We start from the raw sequence: 25,604 nt of genomic DNA on the forward strand, positions 1-25,604 counted from the left end.
TCACCTCTTAACACTTCCTTAAGACAGCTGTGGTCACCTCTTAACACTTCCTTAAGACAGCTGTGGTCACCTCTTAACACTTCCTTAAGACAGCTGTGGTCACCTCTTAACACTTCCTTAAGACAGCTGTGGTCACCTCTTAACACTTCCTTAAGACAGCTGTGGTCACCTCTTAACACTTAAGTTACACCTCCAAAAGGTCATTAAAATAAACTATATAACTACTCCTTCACTTGTCATTGAATTCAAATCAAATCAAATGTTTATTTAGGTAAAGCAGGCGATGAGTCACAATAACGTGGCTGAAGTATGTTGACCAGACCACACACTAGAAGGTGAAGGGACGACGACGTTTCGGTCCGTCCTGGACCATTCTCAAGTCAATTGTCTTAGGTAAAGTACATACATACAAAGGATAATACAAATATTGATAAATTTATAGATAGAGCTAGTACATTCAATGCCTAAAGCCACTATTACGCAAAGCGTTTCGGGCAGATATTAAATATACATACATACATACATACATATTAAATACACAACAGGTACATTGAATTCATAGAAGATAGTCACAATAATAATATTGGATGTAAACATTACCATAATATACTGGAAAATTATGTTTGTAAATTTAGGAGTATTGTTAATGATTTATCAATAAAATATATATATATAATATATATATATATATATATATATATATATATATATATATATATATATATATATATATATATATATATATATATATATATATATATATATATAATATATGAGTAGGTGCTATAGCTATAGAACAAACGTATAGCTAACAGTTAATGGTGTCTTATATTGATAAGAAATATATAATTCAGGTAAAAAAATTAGATGAATTGCTAATATTCACTAATTGGTTTTTTATATAGAAATGTTTACATCATTTAACACTAGGAGGATTTTACACTAAGACAAGACATCGTTCTGGTAAGACAATATATTTCTTGGAAAATGCTTGACCTTCGACCTCGTGGCTACTGCCTAATTAGTCTTAGAAAATGACCTGCTGGTTGGTGTCATTCCCACAAAAAGACCTACAGATGGATGTCATTCTTACAAAATGACCTACAGATGGATGTCTTTCTCACAAAATGACCTACAGATGGGTGTCATTCTTACAAAAAGACCTACAGATGGGTGTCTTTCTTACAAAATGACCTACAGATGGATGTCTTTCTCACAAAATGACCTACAGATGGGTGTCATTCCCACATTCCCCCAGTAGCACGGGCTATGGTGAGCCCGTAGTGGACTTTTTTCTATGAAGGATGAATGCTTCAAGTACGGAATAGGGAACTTTGGTGGCGGTGATGGTGTAAAATGGGCTTGATGAGAGATGGTGGTGGTGGTGATAGTGGTTGGTAATTGTGGTGATAGTGATAGTGTTAAGGATAAGTGATGATTGAGGTAAAAAAATGGTGATTGAGTTATTGAAGATGATACCAGTGTGAAAAGCAAAAATACATTTCAACGACCCAACCACTTGGGTTAGACGGAAGAGCAAGGGTCAGGCTTCATGCAAGTCTGCGTTCAATCCCCCACCGTCCACAAGTGGTTGGCCACCATTCTCTCCATCCTATCCCAAATCCTTATCCTGACCCCCTTCTCAGTGCTATATAGTCGTAATAGCTTGGCGCTTTCTCCCGATAGTCCTCCTCGTAAACTTACGTGTGAAAGTTATTAAAGTTTGTAAAGTATACCTTTTGTTGTAAAGTATACCTTTGTTGCAAAGTATACCTTTTGTTGTAAAATATACCTTTGTTGCAAAGTATACCTTTTGTTGCAAAGTATACCTTTTGTTGTAAAGTATACCTTTTGTTGTAAAGTATACCTTTTGTTGTAAAGTATACCTTTGTTGAAAAGTATACCTTTGCAACACATTGTTGCCTGGGTATGTCAGGTGGGCAATACCTTGAATCATCTTCATTTAACGAGAACAGAAATAAAAATCAATCTTGTAGTTTTATTAAGAAAATGCTAAATACTTTACTCAAAAGACGCAGCATCACTATCATCACGAGAAGACAGCATCCATCCTGTCCCGCTTGTCTTAGATGTTCTCACTATTTTTGCTCACTGTGAGCATCATAGATTAACAGAATATAAACATTCTACAGAAAACTGGTGATCTATATAAACAGTCATTCCCTCGGGCCTTTATATAAACTAACGATCAAATAAGCAATTGAGTCTTATATATTTTTTCTAAATCTTGTAAATTAAATGCTGTTGGGAGCTAAATTTTAAGAAATTGTGAATATCTGTTGTTCCTTACAAGGAATCTATTTTCATATGCGAGGAGTCACAATAACGTGGCTGAAGAATGTTGATCAGACCACACACTAGAAGGTGAAGGGACGACGACGTTTCGGTCCGTCCTGGACCATTCTTAAGTCGATTGTCATTCTCACAATCGACTTGAGAATGGTCCAGGACGGACCGAAACGTCGTCGTCCCTTCACCTTCTAGTGTGTGGTCTGGTCAACATCTATTTTCGTATTTTGTATAGTATACCATATTTTGTGTATTTTGTATTTCATATACTCTTAAAGCATGTCAGGAGGTCAACATTGCACAACTTCTGTGTTGCAGAGGGCCAAGACTTTTCAAGGCTACTTCAGCAAGTATCAAGACTGTCTAAGTTAGTCTGGCACGTTTCAGGGCTTATCTGTCTACATCATAGATTACCAAGCCTTTAAGGCTAATTAAGCCATTAAGAACCATCCACTAGACGAAACAACTTACTTAACCTTTAAACTTTACGGGGAAGAACTATCAGAATAAATCGCAAAGTCATTACGACTATATAGCACTTAGGTCAGGATAAGGATCTGGGATGGGACGGAGGGAAAGGAATGGTGCCCCAACCACTTGTGGACGGTCGGGGATTGAACGCCGACCTGCATGAAGCGAGAAGCGACATCTTTAGACTACGTGTCAAGACGTCTTGCAAGAGACAGGTAGTCGATATCCAGCACAAGAGACAACCTCACCACCTTGTCTTAGGTCACCAACGACGAAAAAATTGTAAACAAAAATAATTTTGGGTAATTCTTGGAGGGGTAAGAAGCAGTAGATATACAAAGTAGATATATAGATACATATATAGTAGATATATATACATATATCAATATGTAGACGCAGCTCTGGAGATACTTTGACACCTGCCAGTGTGAGGAGAGGGGGGGGGGGTGATGGGGTGGGATTGGGGGAGGGAATGAGAGAGAGAGAGAGGTCAATAAAAGGTTCCAGGAGGAGGAGGAGAGAGGTGATGTCGTGAGGCCTCTGGCGACGCCTGTGTCGGTATTGATCCTATGTATGAGCCAGAAGGTCACCACTACCACCAGGGTCACCACCACTATGTATGACCACCAGGGTCACCACCACTATGTATGACCACCAGGGTCACCACTACCACCAGGGTCACCACTACCACCAAGGTCACCACTACCACCAAGGTCACCACTACCACCAAGGTCACCACCACTGTATAACCACCAGGTATCACCACTACCACCAAGGTCACCACCACTGTATAACCACCAGGTATCACCACTACCACCAAGGTCACCACCACTGTATAACCACCAGGTATCACCACTACCACCAAGGTCACCACCACTGTATAACCACCAGGTATCACCACTACCACCAAGGTCACCACCACTGTATAACCACCAGGTATCACCACTACCACCAAGGTCACCACCACTGTGTATAACCACCACCAAGGTCACCACCATTACCACCAAGGTCACCACCACTATGTATAACCACCAGGTATCACCACTACCACCAAGGTCACCACCACTATGTATAACCACCAGGTATCACCACTATGTATAAGAGGAACAAATACCAGCAGATTTCATTTTGCCACCACCGTGGAAATTGTCGCCAGCAGACTTAAAAATGGCCCTTCTTCAAGAAAAAGGAAAAATAAAGATTCGAATCCCTCCGAATCTTCTACCCATCGTTGAACAGACGGACACAGAAGCAAACTCCATATCTGAGAGCCTATGCAGGCGAGGAGTCACAATAATGTGGCTAAAGTGTGTTGACCAGACCACACACTAGAAGGTGAAGGGACGACGACGACGACGTTTCGGTCCGTCCTGGACCATTTTCAAGTCGATTGTGAGAAAGTTCCGCCCTGGACTATTCACACAATCGACTTGAAAATGGTCCAGGACGGACCGAAACGTCGTCGTCCCTTCACCTTCTAGTGTGTGGTCTGGTCAACACAATCATCTAAGGATTGTAGTATTCTATCCCGACAACATATTGTCATTGAAACGGATTCGAAAGCGACCAATTAAACCTTACAGCAAGAAACTGGGTGAGAATAGCTTGAGCTACCTCATCCCTTTGTGTGTATTTTACCTCAATATACTTATTTCAATTACAGCAAGAACAAATCCACAAGGGCCGTGCCGAGGATTCGAACCTACATCCGAGAGGTTCCCAGACGCTGTCTTACAGCTAGAACATGTGATCAATAAGGTTGTAGATTGTATGCCCACGAACGTCAGATCCTTATCAAGAGGGTGAATTAAATTTTGGAAATATTAGTGGAATGACATTGCTGATTAACGTGCTAAAAAAGGTTATCTTGAGATGATTTCGGGGCTTTAGTGTCCCCGCGGCCCGGTCCTCGACCAGGCCTCCACCCCCCAGGAAGCAGCCGTGACAGCTGACTAACACCCAGGTACCTATTTTACTGCTAGGTAACAGGGACATAGGGTGAAAGAAACTCTGCCCAATGTTTCTCGCCGGCGCCTGGGATCGAACCCAGGACCACAGGATCACAAGTCCAGCGTGCTGTCCGCTCGGCCGACCGGCTCCCTAATTGAAAAGTAATTGAAGTAATTGAAAACTTGAATGAAAACATTTACATATCATGGAATCTAACGCAGATTAAGAAAGCAATCAGTGCAACAGGCAACAGCAACAGGCGCCTGAAAGCTGAGTGGACAGCGCTTCGGATTCGTAGTCCTGAGGTTCCGGGTTCGATCCCCGGTGGAGGCGGAGACAAATGAGCAAAAAGTTTGTCACCCTGATGTTACCTAGCAGTATATAGGTACCAGGGAGTTAGACAGCTGCTACTGGCTGTTTCCTGGGGGATGTGTAACAAAAATGAGGCCTGGTCGAGGACCGGGCCGCGGGGACGCTAAGCCCCGAAATCATCTCAATATGCAGATGTACAGTGACAATTACACATCAACTGAAACGTCGATCTACGAATGGTTCAACACGTACAGAACGAACCACTAATTTTGTTGAAAAACAGCAATAAAATAACAAAGGTTTATCAGGCCTAGAGACCCATGTAGGGAATAGAGCCCAGCCACTTGTGGACGGTCGGGGATTGAACGCAGACCTGCATGAAGCGAGGCTTACAAGTTCCAGGAAAAGAGGGAGAATATTACTATTATGGAAAGATTTCACCGACCTTGAATTAATGATTACGTATTGATTAATGAATGATTAATTAATGATAGAACCCTCTGATTAGTACACACCATGTTTAAGTCATGAGACTTGGCAACCTGTCCTCCTACAAAGAACGTCGCTTTTCGCACGTAGGCGTTACATAAGCCAAAAAATTGTCGTACTAGAAAAATGGAAGCGGCTGGCGAAAGTGACGTACTGTCCCGTTTTCTGTTTTAGGTCCTCTGGTAGGTTAGGAGAGACTACTTTAAATTGACCGTTTTCTGGACGTTTGAAAACCTTAGGAGGGGACGGCTTGGTTTTCGAGCTTTGGGCCTCGGGCATAATTTTACGAGGACTAAAAAATATAGAGATTTGAACTCCCCCTCCAAAAACAAAAATATGTAGTCATTATTAAATAAAAAAACAATAAATACGTAGGATCAAGTAAAAAGGAATAAAAGTAGTATAAAGAACCATATTAATATATGGAAGAACAGAAGTTACACTTTAAGACAATGTCAAGAACATTTGCTATAATTACGGGCTATTCATGCCCGTGCCACCTCTTGGGTGGCTTAATCTTTATCAATCAGTTGCTATAAAACTTGAGTAAGTTTAGAAGAAAACTCGTCTCTCTCGTACACATTTGGTCACCACTTGGTCCGGGAGACATCTCCCGTCACGCAGGGTGCAGTTGCGCCTCCACAGATCTCCAGTATCATCTTTTGATACTGGTAATGGCTCGAAAGGGCCACCACTTACGGGCTATTCATGCCCGTGCCACCTCTTGGGTGGCTTAATCTTCATCAATCAATCAATCAGAAGAAAACTAGAGGTCAGGACCTCTCCGTAGGGCACAGTCGCACCTCCATAGATCTCCAGTATCGGCTAATGATACTGGTAATGGCTCTAAAGGGCTACCACTTACGGGCTATTCATGCCCGTGCCACCTCTTGGGTGGCTTCATCTTAACACATTCACAAAGGAGACATCTCCCGTCACGCAGGGTGCAGTCGCACCTCCACAGATCTCCAGTATCAGCTCTTGATACTGGTAATGGCTCTAAAGGGTCACCACTTACGGGCTATTCATGCCCGTGCCACCATTTGGGTGGCTTAATCTTCACCAATCAATCAAGAAGAAAACTAAGCAAAGGTTACAAGCATGACCCAAGACCAAAGCAAAAAAAAAAATATGAATAATCCATAACGAAATCTTGTCGCAGGTGGAGACGTTCGTCTTGAGGAAAACATTTTAAGAACTCGAGGATATTCAAGATTCATTAAAATGTCCCAGAATCACCCGTCATAGATAGACACTTCCGCGACACGATTATATCTATCGACACAGCCTGACTTAATGACGATGGCGCTATTAAAATTTAAATAACACACCCTTATACCATTAGACTGTGTTTGAATACGTAATGGGCAAGTAGCTGCCACCTCTCCAGTGGGAAATATTATCTCTTCCTCTCTGTAAAACCCACAGAAGTTACAGCCCCGCTCCTGTGCCAGGTAAGTCCACTACGGGCTCACCATAGCCCGTGCTACTTGGAACTTTTTGTTCCCAGTAGCTGAATCTTAAACAACAACAACATGTCAAACCCATTCTGGTGAGATGTAAAAGGTATACTCTGAATATAATGAGAAATCGGCACTGTTATACATTACGGGATCACCATAGCCCGTGCTACATGGATACTACGTCCTGAGTAGCTAAATCTGAAACAACAACTGTTATACACCAGTTCTCTCACGTCGTCACATAAACGTAGTACTAAGTTGATCGAATCTGTCGTATCCCATTCTATTTGCTGTGATATATATCATATTTTGGGCTTTTGGGATTTATACATTAAAATACAATGTACTGTATTCTTGGAATTGATATCAATAGTAAGAAAACAATGTAAAAATAAAAAGGCTTTTAATATCTCATAGCTCGTATAGCAATTTGTGAAGTAGATAAATTTATTTATATATATACAAGATACATTGGGTATACAATGTATCTTGTATACATTGGATACATTGGATACATTATATATATACAAGATATATATACATTGGGTTAGAGAGAATAGATAACATAGTTTTTACAATCTTGTAAAGCCACTAGTACGCGCAGCGTTTCGGGCAGGTCCTTAATCTAACAGATAATTTTAAGTAGGAAAATTCTAGCAGAATTAATAAAATGATAAGACATTGCAAGAAACAAAATTGAACTACATTCTACCATCTATCATCAAGGAAAGTTGATTCTTGTTACCGAAAGATATCGTCAAACCCCCAAGAATAAGAGATAAAGAAACAGGAAACACCAGAAATAATTAAACAAAGATTGTGAAAAAAGTAGTAATTCGACATTTCGGGATTATCCACCAAATCCGACTCGTTTATCCACCGAATAATCCGCTTCTCAAGATGCAAATTTGAATCACCTCCGATGAACAAATCGGGGATTTGTTCATTTGTCACTTGTGGATTTGTTCATTTGATGCATCACTCAATTGTGATTTGTGTGTGTACTGAATCACCTCCATTTAACCCAGGTAATACGTATTGTGCAGACCACCATTCCTTGTTAGTATGAGCGGGTGATTGATTGATTGATGAAGATTAAGCCACCCAAAAGGTGGCACGGGCATGAATAGCCCGTAAGTGGTGGCCCTTTTGAGCCATTACCAGTATCAAGAGCTGATACTGGAGATCTGTGGAGGTGCGACTGTACCCTGCGTGACGGGAGATGTCTCCAAGGAGTATGAGCGGAGAGGTGATTGATAAAGATTAAACCACCCAAGTGGTGGCACGGGCATGAATAGCCCGTGGACTCACTTGGGGAGAGGTCACAACCACAATTATAAACCTTCCAAAGGTCACAACTGACCTCCTACTCCACATGACCATGGAGGTAATATCTACAACCAGAGAGACTAACACAGGGTTAACCGGGACCAAAGAGCCAGAGCTCAACCCCCGCAAGCACAACTAGGTTGAGTACTTAACTTCATGTTAGGTCATCCCTCCATCTCACGTCCAACCACTTGGAGTGGACGGTAGAGGGACGGTCTCGCTTCATGCAGGTCGGCGTTCAATCCTCGACCGTCCACAAGTGGTTGGGGCACCATTCCTTTCCCTCCGTCCCGTCCCGAATCCTTATCCTGACCCATTCCAAGGGCTATATAGTCGTTATGGCTTGGCGCTTTCTCTTCATCTCTCCCTTCCCTTCATCTCATCACAGATTTCTCCACATCACAGAGCAGATTTACCTTCATCTCAGGACAGATTTAACCAGGGGCAGATTCACGAAAGCACTTACGCAAACACTTACGAACCTGTACATCTTTTCTCAATCTTTGGCGGCTTTGTTTACAATTATTAAACAGTTAATGAGCTCCGAAGCACCAGGAGGCTGTTTATAACAGTAACAACAGTTGATTGGCAAGTTTTCATGCTTGTAAACTGTTTAATAAATGTAACCAAAGCCGTCAAAGATTGAGGAAAGATGTACACGTTCGTATGTGCTTGCGTAACTGCTTCGTGAATCTAGCCCCAGATTTGCACAGATGTACCTACATTTTAGGATAAGCTTAACCAGATTATAGTACATAGCTACAGACACAGCTGGTAGCAGTAGGTGTTAATGCTGACTTGGGGTAATTAAGATATCTAAATTAACATTCCCGCCACCTGGCCTCATTTCTCAGCACCAGAGGGCATCCATAATTGTGATCCCAGGCATGGCTTCCGTTCTCGTAGAGGACGGATTCACATCGGATTTACTCTACGACAACGTCCCCTACAACCTTCTCCTGTTGTGGAGGATTTTGTTGCTCTTGTCGTAGTCGCAGAGGGTGCGGGTCGCAGAGGGTGCGGGTCGCAGAGGGTGCGGGTCGCAGAGGGTGCGTGTCGCAGAGGGTGCGGGTCGCAGAGGGTGCGGGTCGTCTTCAGTTGAGACCTCGTTCGTGTTCTTAACGAGGTCCTAAGCAGGGTGGCCATCACGACGATTCGCTGCAGGTGGCCAATTCCTCTTTAATGGGCACTTATTTTCTCATTTAAATGGGCTTAATGGGTTTTTGCTTCGCTCTATTTGCTGTTCTCGTTATGCCAAGTTCTCCCACATGTGTTTGTGCTTTGGGTAATGTTCTTCGGTTGTTCTATGACCTAAGGGATCACTCGGCTCCATCAGCCCTAAGGGCCAATATACTTGTTAATGATCTGTTTTGTTCACACGTGTTCTCTCTTAGTCCTGTAGAATATACAGGAGCCAGATTCACGCAAGCACTTACGAACGTGTACATCTTTCCTCAATCATTGACGGCTTTGGTTACATTTATTAAACAGTTTACAAGCAGGAAAACTTGCCAATCAACTGTTGTTATTGTTATAAACAGCCTCCTGGTGCTTTGGAGCTCATTAACTGTTTAATAATTGTAAACAAAGCCGCCAAAGATTGAGAAAAGATGTACACGTTCGTAAGTGCTTTCGTGAATCTGGCTCCAGGACTCCCTGTTAGTCCTGTAGATTATACGATGGTTACTCATTGGATAGATGATGTACAGTAAGTACTTAGCTGGTACTTAGGGATAGCACAACCAATCGTAATTCAGACATTTTTCTCTCCACCAGTCTTCACCTTCTGAATATACTGACTATCATGACTATGACGCTGCCGATGGATTTTAGGCAAATCTAGGAAGTCTTTCTAGTAGAGCATTCATTTTGATTGTTGATCTTTCTGCTGTCTTGCAATTTAAGAAATTATTTCAATGGAGCATTCTTCTTTATTGAATCTTAGGACGTACTTTAAGACTCTGGAAGATATTAACTTGTTTCACAAACATGCTCTGAAGTATTTGGATTAGTTATTACGGCTCAGAGGTGTGGTCTTCAGATTTGTGCTGGTCTAAGCAAATTGTAACAGCTTTAAGCTGGTGTCCACAGCTTTAACATCAGGGGTCTGCTTCACAAGTTCATTATCTCATTGGCTTTATTGCATATTCCATCTTCATTTATCTACCAAAACTTCAGATTTGTATTGATTACTTTGTTAAACTGTGTGTAGCACTATTTGGTTGGGATGGAAAGGATAATTGAGTAAAAAGGAAGAATATGAAGGGGGTTATGTAGAATGAAAGGAACATGAAGAAAGGTGTGAAGGGAGAGCAAGAGAATAAAAATGTTAGGAAGATTAAGACACCTGATAGAAAAGATAGAAAATGATAGAAAAAAGGCACTCAAAGATAGAAAATGATAGAAAAAAGGCACTCAAAGATAGAAAATGAGAGAAGAAGAAGAAAAGGTGGAACGAGTGGAAGAATTAGTGATGAGATGAAGAGATGCAAGATGAAAGTGGATTAGAGGAAAATGCAGGAGGAATTGAGAGGGAGTGTTAAGTGGATAACTACAGGCTGTTAAGTGGAATAATGAAATATCTAGCTTTAAAAGGAATATATAATGAAGAAGAGAATGAAGACACAGGGAAGAGGTGGCAGGTGGAGGCTCAGTAGACCCGGGTTGTTGGAGTTATCTTGAGGTTATCTTGATGATTTCGGGGCTTTTAGTGTCCCCGCGGCCCGGTCCTCGACCAGGCCTCCACCCCCAGGAAGCAGCCCGTGATAGCTGACTAACTCCCAGGTACCTATTTACTGCTAGGTAACAGGGGCATTCAGGGTGAAAGAAACTTTGCTCATTTGTTTCTGCCTCGTGCGGGAATCGAACCCGCGCCACAGAATTACGAGTCCTGCGCGCTATCCACCAGGCTACGAGGCCTGGTGGGCGTAAGAGGGAATCTGTAAACAGAAACATTTGTGTTTAATGTAACTAAGTAATGAGAGAGGTGGAGAAGGTTACAAATGTTGACCAGACCACACACTAGAAGGGACGACGACGTTTCGGTCCGTCCTGGACCATTCTCAAGTCGATTGAGAATGGTCCAGGACGGACCGAAACGTAGTCGTCCCTTCACCTTCTAGTGTGTGGTCTGGTCAACATACTTCAGCCACGTTATTGTGACTCATCGCCTGCAAGCTTGCAAATGTCAGTTATTTCCAGGGAAGACTAAACTGGAAAGTGGTGTTCCTTATTGTCTTATTTTGCAATTACAATTTCCAGCTGCAAGAGAGGTGGGAGAGGTAGTATTTGAACGCTTATTCTTAGAATACTTTCAGTACATGTACTTTCTATGCATCGTTAATCAACAACATTAACTAGTCTGATTCCCTGGACGGTAGAGCGACGGTTTCGCTTCGTGCAGGTCAGTGTTCAATCCCCGACTGTCCACAAGTGGTTGGCCACCATTCCTTCCCCCCCGTCCCATCCCAAATCCTTATCCTGACCCCTTCCAACCCGTTCTCGCACTTTCTTACAGTCAATATTGACTTATTAAATACGTGCATATGTGACATACTAAACATACTAGTTTACCTTGAAAAGCTTCATAGAAAACACCGACCTTACCTAACCTCCTTAGTATGTTAAGATAAGCATCTTATTGCTTCGTAATTACAATTATTACTTAACCAATCCTTCCCAGTGCTATATAGTCTTAATGTCTTGGAGGTTTTTCATAATCGTTCCCTACTCCTCCCAATATCATGCAACTTCTTAATATTTGTTGCACAAACCATATTGAGAAGCCATTTAACACCCCCTCGGCCTAAGGGGGCCTCGTAGCCTGGTGGATAGCGCGCAGGACTCGTAATTCTGTGGCGCGGGTTCGATTCCCGCACGAGGCAGAAACAAATGGGCAAAGTTTCTTTCACCCTGAATGCCCCTGTTACCTAGCAGTAAATAGGTACCTGGGTGTTAGTCAGCTGTCACGGGCTGCTTCCTGGGGGTGGAGGCCTGGTCGAGGACCGGGCCGCGGGGACACTAAAGCCCCGAAATCATCTCAAGATATCAAGATAACCCCACACTGTAGGCCTTTTTCACTTAAAAATAATTAACGTGGATATCTTGAACCTGCTATGCAGAAATTTTAGTTCGTTAGCCATCTATCTTCTCAGAATTTTATTTTCCGTTTTAAGACACTCTAAACTACTGTTATTATTTCTTTAATGATTCTTTAAAAGAAAACTGAACTTTATTGCCTTGTTTAGTGCGCTTGAGAACATTGTGGGAAGTTATTCACTTCTATAACACGTTCAATAAAACCTTTTAAGCCTTTCGGAGCCTTTTTCTGTGATTGTTACTTTAAGATGCCCGATGATAAGATGATTGATAATCATCTTATCTGATAATGATGATTGATAATCACTTATCAATCATCTTATTAATAATAAGATTGATTGATAAGTTACTTTAAGATGATTGTTTCCTGCCCGAAACGCTTTGCGTAATAGTGGCTTTAGGCATTGTATGTACTAGCTCTACCTATAAGTCAAACAATCCTTGTAAATATTCATTGTATGTATGTACCTTACCTAAATAAAATTGTATTGTATTAATGGTAACTTTGATGTGTTGTTATACGTGAGGTGGTGTATGAAAGTGTTCATGGATGTTCACTGTTAGGTTCGTACGTGTGTACCTGTGGTACATATACGGAGACCAAGCCTTGTTTCTAGCTGTGGGTATACAGGGAAAAATTCTCTCTCCTTTTTTCTCTCCCCTCTCCTTTATCTCTGTTCTTTCTCTTCTTTTTCTTTTCTCTCTCTCTCCTTTCTCTCTCTCCTTTCTCTCTCTCTCCTTTCTCTCTCTCTCCTTTCTCTCTCTCTCCTTTCTCTCTCTCTCCTTTCTCTCTCTCTCCTTTCTCTCTCTCTCCTTTCTCTCTCTCTCCTTTCTCTCTCTCTCCTTTCTCTCTCTCTCCTTTCTCTCTCTCTCCTTTCTCTCTCTCTCCTTTCTCTCTCTCTCCTTTCTCTCTCTCTCCTTTCTCTCTCTCTCCTTTCTCTCTCTCTCCTTTCTCTCTCTCTCCTTTCTCTCTCTCTCCTTTCTCTCTCTCTCCTTTCTCTCTCTCTCCTTTCTCTCTCTCTCCTTTCTCTCTCTCTCCTTTCTCTCTCTCTCCTTTCTCTCTCTCTCCTTTCTCTCTCTCTCCTTTCTCTCTCTCTCCTTTCTCTCTCTCTCCTTTCTCTCTCTCTCCTTTCTCTCTCTCTCCTTTCTCTCTCTCTCCTTTCTCTCTCTCTCCTTTCTCACTCTACTTTCTCTACTTTCTCACTCTACTTTCTCTACTTTCTCACTCTACTTTCTCTCTCTCTCTCTCTCTCTCTCTCTCTCTCTCTCTCTCTCTCTCTCTCTCTACTTTCTCTCTCTCTCTCCTTTCTCTCTCTCTCTCCTTTCTCTCTCTCTCTCCTTTCTCTCCTTTCTCTCCTTTCTGTCTCCTTTCTTTTTCTTAATTAGGCCACGTCTTCCAGGAAATGGATCATGGGTATAAATATGCACGTGAACGAATATTAATAACCCACACAGCTGCTGAAATAAATAATTTCTAGTTGGTTGTGATAGTTGTAGTGGTTGTTGTTGTTACAATATAACAGGAGGAGAGTAGTTGTGGTACATTCAATAACAGAAATAACAACTAGAGAACAAATTATAATGCAGGACTTACCCTCGGTTGAAGAGTCAATGGTGACTACAACTCTCTTGGTATTTGATGTGTATTCAGCAGTGGTGGTTGTGGTGGTTGTAGTGGTGGTGGTAGGGATGGTGGTAGCTGTAGTGGTTGAGGTGACAGGCTCTTGCACCGACACTATTCTGGCTAGAGAAAATAATATGATCCAGTTCACAAAAGACTTCATGCTGGAGGCTGGTCCGTTATTCGTCATGAGCGTTGGTTGGTCTCCTGGACCGTGGCTTCGTTATCAACAACAGGTCTCTAAGGTCAGGACAAGTCAGCATTGGGGTAATGACGTTATCTCGCAGCTCTCCCTCGATCAGGTGCATGGGTCACAGCTTGACTTGCTCGATTCATTTGGTCAAAAATCACTATCACTGGATCATAGTTTGACTCACTGGGGTCAAAAGGTCAGCATTACACTAACGAGAGTGACCTGGCTGGATCCGACAGGTCACGAAGATGGTACAGGTCCATGGCAATGACCTGGGAAGAGCAGTATCACTGAAAAATCCCCAACACTTGATAATATTAAAGACTTGCCTCCACTGCCGCGAATCTTTGCAATTTCAACCAGAGTAGAGAACGAGTTTGTTCCCTGCCAGGCGTACGATACATGCGTATGTATTGCAAGGTTCTTATGCAATATTGTTTGTCACCTATTTGTTAGATCTACGTAAAGTCCATCTTCCATGATTGTCCCGCATAATACAGCCTTCAACTACACAAGAAGATGACTACAAAATCCCCCAAATCGGAAGAGATGGTTTTGTATGGTTTTAAATGATTTCTTTATGGTTGGGGAAATAGAGAGCAAGATGCTTCACACACAGGTTGTGTAAAACCCTGGTTTGTGCCTCGGAGAGGCTACGGGATCCAGTAAGTTCAGTAGAACTTCGGTTTCAACCCTTTTAACCCTGTCGTAGCTCAGTCGATTAAGGCAGTGTCTGGGATGCTCCCGGACGCAGGTTCGAATCCTCGTCACGGCCCTTGTGGATTTGTTCAGCAAGATGCTTCTTTAATACGCAGCTTGATGGAACAGATTGAGTTAGGATTTGATTATATTTAATTAGTTGAGCAGTAAATTGACGAGTGGGAAGGGAATTGAATGTGTGTTGCTCAGGTGAAGCCGAGACAGTTTTCCTGTGCACAGGCTAAGCTTAGCGAGTGTATCTGCGCACAAGTGAAGCAGGGTTCGATGTTTCCTGGAGCAGAGGTGATGTCAGTGGTGAGGCTTTCTGTTGCATAGATGAGGGGCACCTCAGTACACAGGTGAAGGGGCTCCTCAGTACACAGGTGAAGGGGCTCCTCAGTACACAGGTGAAGAACGTTAGCTTCCCACACACCTGTAGAGGAGACCAAGAACTTTTTAGAAACCTTCGTCACTTAATGGGACATGTTAGTGTGTCAGTTTTGACTGTTTTAGCCTGACAGAAGAACACGAAGGGAGGGAAGGGAACGCCATAGGGAACGCCACGAAGGGAGGGAAGGGAACGCCATAGGGAACGCCAGAAAGAAGAGATGGAAGAAAGGGACACACAAGGCAATGAAAGAATAGTGCTGATGAACGTAAACTTCCCTCCCACTGCTCTAATGTAGTGGAAAGGGAGGGAAGAAGATAGGAGGAGGTTCAGATAGACGTAGGGCGATATATTGGGAAGGAAAAGGGAAGGTTATGATGGAGGAAAGGAAGAAGAGAAAGAAGGAGGAGAGGTTGAGTGACGTAAAGTGGAAGAAGGTGAGAGGTAGAGAGAAATAAGATGATGGAGAGGGAAGGAGACAGAAGGAAGGAAAAGGGATGGAAGCAAGAGATGTCTAACTAAGCCATCTTGCATAACTCAATCTTCGTTTGAACAATTCTCTGAAATCCAAGATGTTCCAAGTACAACAATTCACATTATCCTGAATACGAGTCCATATACTTCCTTCCTAAATAAATCATCTTCATTTATAAATTAGTTTAAAATTATTTGGCAACAGGAGAAAAGGTTTCAAACATAATCCATCTGGCAGAATTCTAAGACGTTTCTCCTTGGGCGAGAGTTAAGACGCAAGGGAGCAATGAAATCTGAATTGATGGCATCTTAGGGTGGGGTGGCTATGTAGGGCTTCGGCAAGGATGCTGCATCCTTGACTTGGGACGAGCTAGAGGGCTGGGAGATGGGTCAAGAGGAGAGGCTGTAGCCTTGGCTGCTCCGAGACGATGTTAGGGGTGAAAGCTGAGTAAAGCTAGGATGTTGAATCATTCATCTGAGACGAGCTAGCGGGGGGAGATGAGAGAATTGAAGATGCTGTTGCAGCTAAGATCACTACTCAGTACGCTACTTATTAGCACGTGAAAGTGCGCACATACACACACACACACACACACACACACACACACACACACACACACACACACACACACAGAGGGTTTAGGGGGGGATATGATCACCACGTACAAGATTCTCAGAGGAATTGACAGGGTAGATAAAGACAGGCTATTTAACACAAGGGGCACACGCACTAGGGGACACAGGTGGAAACTGAGTACCCAAATGAGCCACAGAGATATTACAAAGAATTTTTTCAGTGTCAGAGTGGTTGACAAATGGAATGTATTAGGCAGTGATGTGGTGGAGGCCGACTCCATACACAGTTTCAAGTGTAGATATGATAGAGCCCAATAGGCTCAGGAACCTGTACACCAGTTGATTGACGGTTGAGAGGCGGGTCCAAAGAGCCAGAACTCAACCCCCGCAAGCACAATTAGGTGAGTATACACACACACACACACACACACACACACACACACACACACACACACACACACACACACACACACACACACACACACACACACACTCACACACACACACACTCACACTCACACTCACACTCACACACTCACACTCCCAAAGTGCTTTTACACCCTGTGAGTACCAAATGAAAACCGTGTTTCCTACGTTAAAAGTTACTCATCCCCAAATTTGACAGTCAGATTCAATTACGCGACGTGGCCTCCCTTGGAATATTAATGGCAAGTGAGAAACTGAACGAGAGACTTCCTTTTGACAATCATTGAGCTTGTCAGAGTCGCAGGAGACAAATTAAGAGCGTCCTGTCCCTCTTGTCAATGTGGAAATCAGTTGACGTCATATGACGCTTAATTTACGAGTCGCCAGCGTCTTCGGCTGATGGGAAGACGCACCCCAAGGACTCCTACTTCGGGGAGATCCACTGAGGTAAATTCTCCCACTTAGAGTTTCGTGTGTGGTTGAACTAAGTAGGTTAGATAAGGTCGGTGTTTTCTATGAAGCTTTTCAAGGGAAACTATTGTGTTTAGTATGTCACCTATGCACGCAACTAATAAGTCAATATTGACTTATTAAATTTGCGAGAACGGGTTGGTGTATTAAACTGATAGCTATTTCTGTCAGCTTGTGTTGAAAGCCACTAGGAGGAGGCTACCCAGTCACGCTCTTTGTTCCAGATGCTGAACTTCCCAGAGTTCTGTTTCAGTCGCTTTAACCTAAAAGCCTCATCCTGTATCAGGTGTTTTCTCTGGAAGTGCGGTGCCTCGATACTGGCAGCATAAACCTCCTACATTTGCCCTGGAGCTTCAAGATCCCCCTTCCAGTGTCTTCAGAAGCCGTGAGGTGTGAGAAAATGGTCCCATTGGCACGTATATATGTTTCTCTTGGGTGTTGTACGCTATACGACTCACTGTCGGGGATGAAGTTTTCAGACAGTTTGCGAACTGAGTTCGTAGCGGGTATTGGGGCGCGCTGTTCGTAGCGGGTATTTGGGGCGCTGGGTTCGTAGCGGGTACTTGGGGCACTGCGTTCGTAGCGGGTATCTGACTTTATACCCGAGAAACCCGGGTATTATCCACGATGGAGCGAGGCATTTTATACACGCGAAGTACACAAAAAAATTTCAGCATCATACTTGAGACGGTAGAGACGATTTTGGGACAGCTTAACCAGTGTCGCTCAGTGTAGGATAAGGGTGTTGGGTGTAGACACACCCACACGCACGCACACGCACGCACACACGCACACATTATGGTGGGTAAAGTTGATTTGATAATATATATCCCAGCATATTGTCTTCTCTCTGGGATCTCATCAGTCACTTTTAAACGTGGTTTACCCTCCATCCTCTGACCTCCTGCTTGGTTTACCTCTCACCTTTTCTGCTTGGTTTACCTCTCACCACACCCCGTGACGTCACGGTACAACCCCGTGACGTCACAGTACCACCCCGTGACGTCACAGTACGGCCTCGTAACGTCCGTCATACTACTCTTGCTCTCAACTGTTCGGAACAGCAAAAACATTCACACTAGCGAACAACCTAATGTCGACTCCACAAGGGCTGTGACGAGGATTCGAACCTGCGTCCGGGAGCATCCCAGACACTGCCTTAATCGACTGAGCTACGACAGGGTAAAAAGAGTTGAAACCGAAGTTCTACTGAACTTGAACTTCGGTTTCAAGTCTCTTTACCCTGTCGTAGCTCAGTCGATTAAGGCAGTGTCTGGGATGCTCCCGGACGCAGGTTCGAATCCTCGTCACGGCCCTTGTGGATTTGTTCATTTGTTTCACGTTAGTGTGATTTCTGTGTGTAATAAATGTCGACTAATTTTAAGGGCGTTTAATCACCTCAAAAGACACTTCCGCTTCCGGGGCCGACGAAAACCTGTTAATTGCCTCATTAGCATCTCCAATTATCTCATTAATGAGTTTCCCGAATGGCTAGTAAACAGTTACTTAATGAGGCTCCTTGTTCGAAGTGTTTAAAATGTGGATTAGTTTTTAAACGTCTATTTATCCAGCCGGAGACGTAAGCTTTCTTATCACTCTCATATTACCTTATGTTGCTCAAGGAGCGGGAATAGGGGAATCGAACGCCGACCATGTGAGATAAAGGTGGATAGATTCAACCGGTGAAGAATGTGTAACATTACTAGTGGGTGACTTTATCTCAGTCTACCGTACATTTGGCTCAACCACATTTGGCTTAAGTGGTTGGGGCACCATTCCTTTCCCCCCGTCCCATCCCAAATCCTTATCCTGACCCCTTCCCAGTGCTATATAGTCTAATGGCTTGGCGCTTTCCCCTGATAATTTCATCCCTCCCGATATTAATGTAATTTTCTTCCTGAATAAATTGCATTAACAAACCTCTGGCCCCTCCCCCCCCCCCACCCCCCAAAAAAGGTATATAGAATGCTTGCTATAAAAGATACAAAAAATAACTGAATTTGGGTAACAGTATTTTAAACAATGCAGAGCAAATTGGAACAGTATCATTTGATATTGACGAATTTTATATATGCAAACAATTCAATGTATTTCGGTGTGCCGACAGTGAAGGCTAATTATATTTTTTTTCATCAGGACTATATTGGTAATTATTATTTACTGTAAAACAAATCCACAAGGGCCGTGACGAGGATTCGAACCTGCGTCCGGGATCAGGTTCGAATCTTCAGGTATTTACTGTCGATTTGAGACATTATAATTTGGGATGTTATTGGAATTATTCGTTATTGTGGAGTTCTTCGACTCTTGTAGGCGAGGAGTCACAATAACGAGGCTGAAGTATGTTGACCAGACCACACACTAGAAGGTGAAGGGACGACGACGTTTCGGTCCGTCCTGGACCATTCTCAAGTCGATTGTGATAGATCCAAGTCGATCCATTCTCAAGTCGATTGTGATCGATCCAAGTCGATCCATTCTCAAGTCGATTGTGATCGATCCAAGTCGATCCATTCTCAAGTCGATTGTGATCGATCCAAGTCGATCCATTCTCAAGTCGATTGTGATCGATCCAAGTCGATCCATTCTCAAGTCGATTGTGATCGATCCAAGTCGATCCATTCTCAAGTCGATTGTGATCGATCCAAGTCGATCCATTCTCAAGTCGATTGTGATCGATCCAAGTCGATCCATTCTCAAGTCGATTGTGATCGATCCAAGTCGATCCATTCTCAAGTCGATTGTGATCGATCCAAGTCGATCCATTCTCAAGTCGATTGTGATCGATCCAAGTCGATCCATTCTCAAGTCGATTGTGATCGATCCAAGTCGATCCATTCTCAAGTCGATTGTGATCGATCCAAGTCGATCCATTCTCAAGTCGATTGTGATCGATCCAAGTCGATCCATTCTCAAGTCGATTGTGATCGATCCAAGTCGATCCATTCTCAAGTCGATTGTGATCGATCCAAGTCGATCCATTCTCAAGTCGATTGTGATCGATCCAAGTCGATCCATTCTCAAGTCGATTGTGATGGATCCAAGTCGATCCATTCTCAAATCGATTGTGATCGATCCAAGCCGATTGTGATAGATCCAAGTCGATCCATTCTCAAGCCGATTGTGATAGATCCAAGTCGATCCATTCTCAAGCCGATTGTGATAGATCCAAGTCAATCCATTCTCAAGTCGATTGAAGGGACGAAACGTCGTCGTCCCTTCACCTTCTAGTGTGTGGTCCGGTCAATCTTCTTCCACTCTTCTTTTCTCTTTTCATTTGTCTTTATTTCCTGCTTTATTGCTCTGTTCCTCAGTCTCTTGTTCCTCAGTCTCTTGTTCCTCAGTCTCTTGTTCCTCAGTCTCTTGTTCCTCAGTCTCTTGTTCCTCAGTCTCTTGTTCCTCAGTCTCTTGTTCCTCAGTCTCTTGTTCCTCAGTCTCTTGTTCCTCAGTCTCTTGTTCCTCTTGCCCTCCGGTATCTCTTCTAAATTATTACTAATTCCTAATTCGCCGAAGTGGAATTGAGTAGTTCAGTGGTCCGCGGAGCAGTTAGGTGTCGCCCGTGGACCACAGTTTCAGGGCAAGTGATAAGGACCATTTGGACCATACTATAGTGAAGTGTGGTCCACTTTGCAAGTTTGTAGACCGTAATCCAAAGATTAAATGAATGTTTACATATATTCGGAGTTAATGGTTTTTAAAGTGTTAATATAACACAAAATATAAACGAATTTTGGTTGGAGACGAGAGTCCTGGGGTGGTGGTTGTTATAGATTCAGCTCCTCGGAACATGTTCCAAGTAGCACGGGCTATGGTGAGCCCGTAGTGGACTTACCTGGCACAGGAGCGGGGCAAGTAGCACGGTCTATGGTGAGCCCGTAGTGGACTTACCTGGCACAGGAGCGGGGCAAGTAGCACGGGCTATGGTGAGCCCGTTGTGGTCTTACCTGGCACAGGAGCGGAGCAAGTAGCACGGGCTATGGTGAGCCCGTAGTGGACTTACCTAGCACAGGAGCGGGGCAAGTAGCACGGGCTATGGTGATCCCGTAAATATGACCAGAGAAGGACCACTTTGTTTATCTTTAAATGCCTCACTGGTGGAATGTGCTCGTTTCAATCCTTTTGGACAGTCAGTGTGGTCTAGTGGGATATGTTCTGGATACGCTAAGATGCAAGGAGCCCTGGTGGTCTGGGTTCGAATCCTTCAGGGTTGAGGAGTTTTCAGATGCATATACCGAAAACTTGAAGGCTTTCCACCGAGATTCTCTACGGGTATGAGACGATCAAGGTCGTCATAAGTTAAACACGTTCAGAAATATATGCCTTTAAGAGACTAATCTCATGAGATTTTCGTGAGCTTACCTCTGAACACTTGCATGTGCTCGTAAGAGGGGTGAGATCTCGTTCGAGGGGGTCAGATCCCGTTCGAGGGGGGTCAGATCTCGTTCGAGGGGGGTCAGATCTCGTTCGAGGGGGGTCAGATCTCGTTCGAGGGGGGTCAGATCTCGTTCGAGGGGGGTCAGATCTCGTTCGAGGGGGGTCAGATCTCGTTCGAGGGGGGTCAGATCTCGTTCGAGGGGGGTCAGATCTCGTTCGAGGGGTACAGATCTCGTTCGAGGGGGTCAGATCCCGTTCGAGGGGGGTCAGATCTCGTTCGAGGGGGGTCAGATCTCGTTCGAGGGGGGTCAGATCTCGTTCGAGGGGGGTCAGATCTCGTTCGAGGGGGGTCAGATCTCGTTCGAGGGGGGTCAGATCTCGTTCGAGGGGGGTGAGATCTCGTTCGAGGGGTACAGATCTCGTTCGAGGGGGTCAGATCCCGTTCGAGGGGGGTCAGATCTCGTTCGAGGGGGGTCAGATCCCGTTCGAGGGGGGTCGGATCTCGTTCGAGGGGGGTCAGATCTCGTTCGAGGGGGGTCAGATCTCGTTCGAGGGGGGTCAGATCTCGTTCGAGGGGGGTCAGATCTCGTTCGAGGGGGGTCAGATCTCGTTCGAGGGGGGTCAGATCTCGTTCGAGGGGGGTCAGATCTCGTTCGAGGGGGGTCAGATCTCGTTCGAGGGGGGTCAGATCTCGTTCGAGGGGGGTCAGATCTCGTTCGAGGGGGGTCAGATCTCGTTCGAGGGGGGTCAGATCTCGTTCGAGGGGGGTCAGATCTCGTTCGAGGGGGGTCAGATCTCGTTCGAGGGGGGTCAGATCTCGTTCGAGGGGGGTCAGATCTCGTTCGAGGGGGGTCAGATGTCGTTCGAGGGGGGTCAGATGTCGTTCGAGGGGGTATAGATCTCGTTCGAGGGGGGTCAGATCTCGTTCGAGGGGGGTCAGATCTCGTTCGAGGGGGGTCAGATCTCGTTCGAGGGGGGTCAGATCTCGTTCGAGGGGGTATAGATCTCGTAAGAGGGGGTACAGATCTCGTAAGAGGGGTACAGATCTCGTAAGAGGGGTACAGATCTCGTAAGAGGGGTACAGATCTCGTAAGAGGGGTACAGATCTCGTAAGAGGGGTACAGATCTCGTAAGAGAGGTACAGATCTCGTAAGTGGACTCCTAAATAAAAATAGATCTCTGTGACATTCTCACTTAAAATCCAGGCTGTGTTGACGATTTTTCTTTCATTTTCTTGTGGTTTTGACAGAAGCTTGTGTTACTGGCCTTGATGAGGGTGTTACTGGCCTTGATGAGGGTGTTACTGGCCTTGATGAGGGTGTTACTGGCCTTGATGAGGGTGTTACTGGCCTTGATGAGGGTGTTACTGGCCTTGATGAGGGTGTTACTGGCCTTGATGAGGGTGTTACTGGCCTTGATAAGGGTGTTACTGGCCTTGATAAAGGTGTTACTGGCCTTGATGAGGGTGTTACTGGCCTTGATGAGGGTGTTACTGGCCTTGATGAGGGTGTTACTGGCCTTGATGAGGGTGTTACTGGCCTTGATGAGGGTGTTACTGGCCTTGATGAGGGTGTTACTGGCCTTGATGAGGGTGTTACTGGCCTTGATGAGGGTGTTACTGGCCTTGATGAGGGTGTTACTGGCCTTGATGAGGGTGTTACTGGCCTTGATGAGGGTGTTACTGGCCTTGATAAGGGTGTTACTGGCCTTGATAAGGGTGTTACTGGCCTTGATGAGGGTGTTACTGGCCTTGATAAGGGTGTTACTGGCCTTGATAAGGGTGTTACTGGCCTTGATGAGGGTGTTACTGGCCTTGATGAGGGTGTTACTGGCCTTGATAAGGGTGTTACTGGCCTTGATAAGGGTGTTACTGGCCTTGATGAGGGTGTTACTGGCCTTGATGAGGGTGTTACTGGCCTTGATGAGGGTGTTACTGGCCTTGATGAGGGTGTTACTGGCCTTGATAAGGGTGTTACTGGCCTTGATAAGGGTGTTACTGGCCTTGATGAGGGTGTTACTGGCCTTGATGAGGGTGTTACTGGCCTTGATGAGGGTGTTACTGGCCTTGATGAGGTGTTACTGGCCTTGATGAGGGTGTTACTGGCCTTGATGAGGGTGTTACTGGCCTTGATGAGGTGTTACTGGCCTTGATGAGGGTGTTACTAGCCTTGATGAGGGTGTTACTGGCCTTGATGAGGGTGTTACTGGCCTTGATGAGGTGTTACTGGCCTTGATGAGGGTGTTACTGGCCTTGATGAGGGTGTTACTGGCCTTGATGAGGGTGTTACTGGCCTTGATGAGGGTGTTACTGGCCTTGATGAGGTGTTACTGGCCTTGATGAGGGTGTTACTGGCCTTGATAAGGGTGTTACTGGCCTTGATGAGGGTGTTACTGGCCTTGATGAGGGTGTTACTGGCCTTGATGAGGGTGTTACTGGCCTTGATGAGGGTGTTACTGGCCTTGATGAGGGTGTTTGTGTTGCTGTTACATCAGTTGTTTTGAATGTTGCAAGAAATGGCGTCATTTGTGCTGTTGTCTCTCGCTAATGCTTCCTAAGTACGTGTGCGCGGTTTTCTTTGTCCTTAATGACAATAAGCAGGGGATGAGAGAGAGAGAGAGGGAGGGAGGGAGGAGGAAAGGGACTTGTCAAGTGAAAGGGCCAGCTATTACAACTATATAACCCTTGAAAGGGGTGAGGATAATGATTTGGGATGGGACAGGGGAAGAGGAATGGTGCCCAACCACTTGTGGACGGTCGGGGATTGAACGCAGACCTGCATGAAGCGAATAGAGACGGAGAGAAAATATGTGCTTGGTACACTATGGAAATGAAAAGATAACACGAATTCCAAAAGCCTTGAGCTAAAATATCTTTAGCTTCCCACGCCTTCATTTGCATATGACAACCATTTGAAAAGTTTGGTTAGGGAGTGGAGAGCCTTTGGTGGAGTTCCTGACGATACATTTACCGCGAGAAATGGCTGTGTTGCCTGGAGTCAAGAGGCCACAGTGGCACGGAACTTGTGTCAACATTAACTTGCGTGTCCCGGGTAGACCTTAGTAAGGAGCAGAATCATGTTTGTTTGGGTAGGGACTCGAGTCTTATTTTCCTCGGCGTCACCTCTTTTATATAAAAGGAACTATCGGAAATGCATCCGAGGTGCCTCTTACAACCTCTTACGAGGCTGTAAGAGGTGTGTGGGAAGATTCCTGGGAAGATTAGGTGCTGGGAAGACCCGGCTCAGGTCGACGGTATATATATAATATATATATATATATATATATATATATATATATATATATATATATATATATATATATATATATATATATATATATATAATGTCGTACCTAGTAGCCAGAACGCACTTCTCGGCCTAATATGCAAGGCCTGATTTGCCTAATAAGCCAAGTTTTCCTGAATTAATATATTTTCTCTAATTTTTTTCTTATGAAATGATAAAGCTACCCATTTCATTATGTATGAGGTCAATTTTTTTTAATGGAGTTAAAATTAACGTAGATATATGACCGAACCTAACCAACCCTACCTAACCTAACCTAACCTATCTTTATAGGTTAGGTTAGGTTAGGTAGCCGAAAAAGTTAGGTTAGGTAGGTTAGGTAGTCGAAAAACAATTAATTCATGAAAACTTGGCTTATTCCCTTCGTCTAACATGTGCCAACCCTTTCCTGTCAAGACAGGAATGGGGCCACCGACCCCTCTGAGACCATTTCTGAGGCGATATATGGAACTACTTTGCGTCTCAGAATCGTATTAATATTTCCCGATTTAAAGTGTTTCAGTCGTTGAGTTTCTCGTGAGACTGTTGGCTGGGAAGATGAGTTTCTTTGGCAAGTGTGATTCGTGTTAAGGAGGTGATTTAAGTGTAATTATGGGCCGGTAATTTGAATCAAAAAGGCTGTCTAGTTTTTAAGGACAAAACTAATTTAAAAATT

At 44.2% G+C, this 25,604-nt stretch overlaps 1 protein-coding gene across 4 annotated transcripts in view; it reads right to left on the bottom strand.

Annotated features, from left to right (window-relative positions):
- Positions 1-25,604, bottom strand: part of LOC123747164 (mucin-17) — a 143,210-nt gene that overhangs the window by 70,726 nt on the left and 46,880 nt on the right. For all 4 annotated transcript variants that reach the window (XR_011224896.1, XR_011224895.1, XM_045729195.2 and 1 more), the window contains exon 2: positions 14,017-15,368. Coding sequence is in view for 2 of the 4 variants with exons in the window: in XM_045729195.2 (XP_045585151.1) it covers positions 14,017-14,233 (217 nt within the window). In the remaining 2 variants the exon portion in view is untranslated. The remainder of the gene's footprint in view (positions 1-14,016; positions 15,369-25,604) is intronic.

This window comes from Procambarus clarkii, chromosome 77 (genome assembly GCF_040958095.1).
Source record: "Procambarus clarkii isolate CNS0578487 chromosome 77, FALCON_Pclarkii_2.0, whole genome shotgun sequence".
Taxonomy (NCBI): Eukaryota; Metazoa; Arthropoda; class Malacostraca; order Decapoda; family Cambaridae; genus Procambarus; species Procambarus clarkii.